Genomic DNA, 6132 nt, shown 5'->3' on the forward strand with positions numbered 1-6132 from the left:
CGAGCTGTTGCCCAATATAACTGTAATTTAAGAATTCCAAGATGGCAGGGTGGAGAGGCCTGTCAAATGTTGCCCAGTGAAATTTTCAAAATTTCGCACAACTTTGCTCAAAGAAGCTCATAAAAATGGGCTCTTTTGCAAGCCGACAGAACGCCGGACCCGAGGAAGTAGACGTTTCCTCTAACCATGCCTACAAATACCCTCCACGATCAGGTACATAAATCAGTGCTTAATTGTCAGATTTTGCACTCAAAATCAGCTCGCAGAGATTTCATTCACATTAGTTTAAGAAATTTGTTTATTGGGTTCAAAAACTGAGGGCAACTTTGCCCCATACATGAACTCATCCATATTGATGTCAAAATAAAAATTTAAAATTATACTAACATACGTGCCCTTTGTTTATATTTACCGTTACTAAACTTATAGGAAATTATTTCGGATGTCACTTTATCATGGGTGGTGAGAGGTTTGACACACCGCAGCCCGAAGCCTATTTGTTTGGAGAAAATTCTGATCTGAATTTCCTGGGCAATAAACCAACACCTGTAAGTTGATTTACATGAGTACATATCTCATTATAATTTTGATTCAGATGAAGTTTGGAAAATTAATCCAGGTTGACAATTTTTTCAAGTCGTGTTTAATATAGAAATATTCTGCCTAATTTTTCCAGCAGTTTTTCTTGAAATTAAATTATTTTTTATATATACTATCCACATTAATTGAAATTAAACAAAAACTAAAATATTTTCCAATATCTCAGTTTCCATATCCACCTCCTCAAGCTGCCGAGCCGACCAAGACTCTGAAAAGCTTAATCAACATCAGAAAAGAGTCTCTCAGGTTTGTCAGAATTGGCTCCGCAGACAACATGGCTAAGGGGACTGCACAGGACCCTAAGAGTGAGGACTCTAGTAGATTCACCGTTGAGTTCACCTTTGACTGCGATTGTAGATGTGCAATTACGATTTTTTATTTGTGCCAAGAGGAGGTAACCCCCATGGGCGCAACGTAAGTTTTTGTTTCACTGTCAAAAATCTAATTTGATTGTGTAAATTTCAGTTATGTATCCAGCAATCCAACTTTGACTTCGGAGACTTTCCATTACAAGAAAGGGTCTGGCCAGACCTTTTGCCAACCTTCTCACTCATTTAACCCTTCCGTTTTAACTGAGGACCAGCTCAGCTACAACATGGAGCGAGAAATTTGTCCTGTGGCAATCCATTGTGTTGCTGAAGAGCCCGCTGATGGTAAATTTTTAAATTTAACAAGTTTCTTCTGATGTACTGACTTAAAAAATACTTAATAATTAAAAAAAATCAAGTGTCACATGATTTAAAAACATTAAATTTTAGAGCCACGCCAGTCACACACAACTATTGCAGTCATCGATAGACACCCTGATGGAACTTTTGGGCTGAGAGCTCTCAAGCAGAAGCTCTATGTGGATGGACTGTGCTATTTACTGCAAGAAATCTATGGCATTGAGAATAAGAACAACGAAAATAAGGTTGGGAAAGTATTTTTGTATCTGAGGCAGTAGTTTTTATTTAATTTTTCCTTATTCAGGGTTCAATTGACACTGATACGGAAGACAACGGAAGTGAGTGTGTGATTTGCATGTGCGACGGGCGAGACACTCTGATCTTGCCCTGCCGCCATTTATGCCTGTGCAACAACTGTGCAGACTCACTGAGATACCAGGCCAACAACTGCCCCATCTGCAGGGCGCCTTTTCGAGCACTCTTGCAAATAAGGGCTTTGCAAAAGACAAACAATCAAACTCTTCCGATTGCATCAGCAGTGGCTGGTAACAACGAGGTAGAATTGTTAAGATAGCCAATTTTATTATGATAGTTATACAATTTTAAATTCAGAGCTCACTTGGAGCAGTTCCAGCCGGATATGAGGCGGTTTCTCTTATTGAGGCGCTGAACGGTCCCGTGCAGACCATTCGACCCTCGCACCCACCTCTGCTTTCAAAGAGGGAAAGAGCTGCGGCTGGTGAAGCTGAAAATTCTTCAGCCACCCAAGCTGTAGATGCGTTGAGCAAGTATGTACCGGAAGTAATTTAATTCTGCGAAAAGAAATTTTAAGCCAAAAAATGTGAAACTTACAGATCAAATTCAGAGCTACAGACCTCAAGATCTGGTGACCTCAAAGATAAACTCAGCCCATCATCAGATGGGCCTGCTACCGAAGTAATGGATCCGATCCACTGATTTTTATTATTTTTCTAACTAGTTTGTGTTTAGTTTCGTATGACTAGTTTGCCCAGTCGTGATAAAGACCTTGGACAAGAATCAAAAGAGACTCGTAAAGCCACTTCACCAACTACGACCTCGTCTGCCAAGAGGCCTTCACGAAGGGAAAAGGGTCTCAAGGTCAGGGACAGGGTCAGAGTTGTGAATGAGAAGAGGGAGGCTGGAGAGCACTCAGAAAATGAAGCGGACAGCGAAGCTGAGAAGCTCTCTCCGTTGCTGGATGCCAGTACTAGCACTGACCCCATCGTGTGCTCGAGTCCTGTCCAAAGCCCTAGGGGAGACAAGCCACCAAGAGGTGCACTCAATGCTTGCCATCCAGCTGTACATACAGCCCATGGAACAACCGCTGCTGATGATACAGAGTATTATGGAACAGAAGAAAAGAACTCTAGCTTCAATCGTGACGAAAAGGTATTTTGATTTCAAATGTTTGATTTTTTTTTCAGTTTAATTAATATGGAATAATTTTTAAAAAGTAACGTTTGAATAATTGGTTTTACAGCCTGAAAATTCTCGATCTGTGGCACCTGCAATTTCTGCTGGTAACACACCTATCAGGACTCCAGGAACGCCTCTTAGTGCCGCTACGAGTCACAGGTCCAGTGGTGACAGTTTCAGCTCTAGCAGTTCCACCCGTCAACTACTTCCTCCCATTGCAATTGTTAGTGGAGCGGCCACTTCTGGTGCTACGAGCCAACCTCCTGAGTCGTCCAAATCTCTCGATGACATTGCCATGGTTTGATGAAGCTTCGATCTGATATTTGTGTAATATCACTGCTTCCTCTTTTTTTGAACTTCAAAGAACAATTATTTTGACTTATTGTGTACGGATTGAGATCCACAAGATGTATGTGATTTTACAAATAACTGCAATACCCCTTGAAAAATGATATGCATTACAGTAATCAGTGTGATCCGAGTAATTTACAAGCATCCCAGCATTTGATATTATATACTATCTATATGTAACTGGAAAATGAGTTATTAGTTATTATTTTCAAAATGATTGCATAGTAAAGACAAGTACATTTATTTTTTTTGTACCTTACTAAAATTAAGTTCAATGCCGATTTTTTTTGAACTTGTGTATTATATGTTAAAAAATAACAGCTTCTACAAAAATTGTAGGCATGCAAATAAAAGATGATTAACTATAATTAAAAAAATTGATTTTCAAACTACTTCAAGAGGTCATTGTTGTTGAAGTGCATGGCCGTCAACCCCTTGTTTTATACTGATAGCATTTAAATTTTGAGGCAGTCTGCTTCGTTTCCAAGAAGATTTTTCAGGATTTGAAACTTGGCCAATTATTGTTTGAAAATTAGTAGTCCATTTTCATAAAATTTTCAGATATTATTATCAAATAGATTTTCTAGATTGTTCAATAAATTTGAATTCCTTGTATTGTGCACTTAACTAAACTGTAGGATATACATAAGGAACAAAAGATTTAGTTACACGAAAGAATGATCTTTATTGGAAGGTTGATAACAAATAAGAACTAAGCTTCGGCAAGTGTCCTCTGCCAGTTCTTCCAGCTATCAAGGGGGCCATGCTCGGGCCTGTACTTGACGTTGCAACCATCATTCTCCAACCTTCCACCTTCCTTCAAGGCTTCATACTCATCCTTCTCATACTTGGTGAATCCCCACTTCTTCGAGATGTAGATCTTCTGGCGACCAGGGAACTTGAACTTGGCACGCCTCAAAGCCTCGATGACTGAAGCCTTATGACGGTCACTTGAGCGCACAGACATGATGGGCTGGCCAATGTTCACACGCGCAACTGTACCCTGGGGCTTGCCAAAAGCACCACGCATTCCAGTTTGAAGCCTGAATTAGGTTTCATAAATAAGAGAACAATTTTATTGCTATAAAATTACCTATCAGCTCCGGCGCAGGACAACATCTTGTTGATGCGGATCACATGGAAGGGATGAAGTCTCATGCGAATGTGGAACTGGTCCTTGCCGCAGTTCTTGACCAAGTACTAATATAAAATGAAAATTAAAATCTTTTACATATCAGGCTGGCAAAATAATAACCTTGTTGCAGCAAATGCGTCCTGCCTCAAGGGCCTCGGACGACAGCTGTTCATACTCGTCAGACACAAGATGCACACACAGGGGGAAGTCTTCTACCCTAGCCTTCTTCCTGCCCAAGTCGAAGATCCTGATCTTGGAGTCAGGGACACCTCGACAGAACCGAGACTTGGGATAAGGCTTGTTTTTGCAGTAGCGATAACTGAAAACAAATTAATAAAATTCAATAAGCAATACAAAATTTTAAGGAACGAAGTGAAAGTACATTTAACTACGATGGTTTTGATAAAAATTATTTACCGAATAATAGCTATAATACTAAATATGTAGCCCTAAAATAATGGGAGATGTACAAAGGGGACAGCGCGAGAATGTGAAGCTAACATTCATGTACAAACAAATGCTGCAAATTCTGGCTGCTCTTTATTCATGATGGTAAACATGTCCTAATTTGAATACAAAAATATGTTACTAACAGGAATTTTGTAGGATTTTGTTCAAAAATTCTATTCTGGTACGGGAAAAGTGCAACAAATTAATAAAAGGAATTCAGTACTCACCACCTAGCGGGACGTCGCCCCATGGTGACGCCTGTAAAATATCAAAACTTACGTCAAAGGATCAACTATTAAGGTAATATATGGGGAAAATATATATTGAATGATGTGGATAGTTTCTTTTTTCCAAATTAAACGTTATTTAGCGGATGATCAAAGATAAAAATTAGTAAATAATTTTGACATGTCCGAACACGTACCTTTCCAATGTGCGAGCGGAATGCAACGATCGACAGCAGAGACACCTTGCGGAAGACCGGTCTAGAATAAAAAAATGACCGCGAAAAGCGTGTGATGCTTTCTTAAAACTTTATTTCGCTTTATTTTCTTAATTTTCTTATTTCTGTTTATTTGTTCCAATTCCAAATTGTTATAATCAGATTATTTATTCTGCTAATGAAGAACACAGACGAGTAACATGGGATAATAATTGATAAATCAGAAAAAATAAATATTTTTTTCAAATACTGCAAATTATTATGGGAAACACGTGAGATACTAAAAACAAAACGCTAAATACAATTGAGAAGAACAAGGTAAAAGCTTATGAATTCTATTATAATTATCTTTAATCTTAAATAATATTTTTTCCTTTTTTTTTTTTAATTAAAATTAATATGTAGCTATTTTTTTTACCGCTGTATACATGTACAATTGTACATCATGGATTGAATTATATTTTTTTTTTTTAAGAAAAAAGTAAAATAAAATCCTCATAATTCTCAATGAACCAATTTTCCTTTTTCCTTTACAAATGGTATCCACGGTAGATAGATTGAGTTATAAGTTATAAATGATAATATCATTCTCTTTAAAAATATAAGTATATTCCAATTCCACAACAGCGGGAATTTATTTGGATTTTATTGCATAATATATTAAATACATAATACATATGGATATTAGTAACTGGGGAAATTTCGTTGGTACTATTCCTTATTTTTGCCTGCAATTAGATAAATCGGAAAATTCTTCACTTATTTGCGCTTATTTGCGTTACATCCACGTTCCGCGATGCAAAGTAGTAAAATGTGTATTATTCCGCAGCTCGCGCGCATCTTTTTCGAATTATCAGGCCGAGCAATCAATAAATTGCCAACATAACTTAAATAAATTCGAGTGTGGACTTTTTAATATTTTTTATTAATTTACTGACAAATAAAGAGCTTTATAATAAAAAATATAAATTGGCTTAAAAAATTAATTTGAGCTGTAATGAAATAGGACATGAGAGAAGCTTTTGCATTCAGAAATGTTTGGAAACGTT

General features: G+C 37.4%; 2 protein-coding genes across 2 annotated transcripts; one reads left to right on the forward strand and one right to left on the reverse strand.

The window, feature by feature from the left end:
* The first annotated feature begins 40 nt into the window (after window positions 1–40).
* LOC132200215 (probable E3 ubiquitin-protein ligase MGRN1) lies at window positions 41–3433 on the forward strand. Its single transcript, XM_059625509.1, has 10 exons — window positions 41–213; window positions 430–548; window positions 767–1014; window positions 1066–1253; window positions 1359–1513; window positions 1573–1824; window positions 1881–2056; window positions 2123–2204; window positions 2259–2678; window positions 2770–3433. The coding sequence occupies exons 1-10, from the start codon at window positions 126–128 to the stop codon at window positions 3007–3009; spliced, it is 1968 nt and encodes a 655-aa protein (XP_059481492.1). The 5' UTR covers window positions 41–125; the 3' UTR covers window positions 3010–3433.
* A 283-nt stretch (window positions 3434–3716) lies between these two features.
* LOC132200218 (large ribosomal subunit protein uL16) lies at window positions 3717–5179 on the reverse strand. The gene is made up of 5 exons (XM_059625514.1): window positions 5066–5179; window positions 4869–4899; window positions 4312–4510; window positions 4150–4256; window positions 3717–4099 (listed from the first exon to the last, which is right to left on the reverse strand). The coding sequence occupies exons 2-5, from the start codon at window positions 4889–4891 to the stop codon at window positions 3769–3771; spliced, it is 660 nt and encodes a 219-aa protein (XP_059481497.1). The 5' UTR covers window positions 4892–4899; window positions 5066–5179; the 3' UTR covers window positions 3717–3768.
* Between the last annotated feature and the right edge of the window lie 953 nt (window positions 5180–6132).

The sequence above is a fragment of the Neocloeon triangulifer genome, unplaced genomic scaffold (genome assembly GCF_031216515.1).
Source record: "Neocloeon triangulifer isolate White Clay Creek 2 clone unplaced genomic scaffold, ASM3121651v1 ptg000014l, whole genome shotgun sequence".
Lineage (NCBI taxonomy): Eukaryota > Metazoa > Arthropoda > Insecta > Ephemeroptera > Baetidae > Neocloeon > Neocloeon triangulifer.

Coding starts and splice junctions, on each gene's coding strand:
- LOC132200215 (XM_059625509.1), top strand. CDS start 126: ATGGGCTCTTTTGCAAGCCGACAGAACGCCGGACCCGAGGAAGTAGAC. Junction 1,015..1,065: donor GTAACCCCCATGGGCGCAAC/GTAAGTTTTTGT, acceptor TGTAAATTTCAG/TTATGTATCCAGCAATCCAA. Junction 2,057..2,122: donor GCTGTAGATGCGTTGAGCAA/GTATGTACCGGA, acceptor TGAAACTTACAG/ATCAAATTCAGAGCTACAGA.
- LOC132200218 (XM_059625514.1), bottom strand. CDS start 4,891: ATGGGGCGACGTCCCGCTAGGTG. Junction 4,511..4,868: donor GGGCGACGTCCCGCTAGGTG/GTGAGTACTGAA, acceptor ATTTGTTTTCAG/TTATCGCTACTGCAAAAACA. Junction 4,257..4,311: donor GACGCATTTGCTGCAACAAG/GTTATTATTTTG, acceptor ATTTTATATTAG/TACTTGGTCAAGAACTGCGG.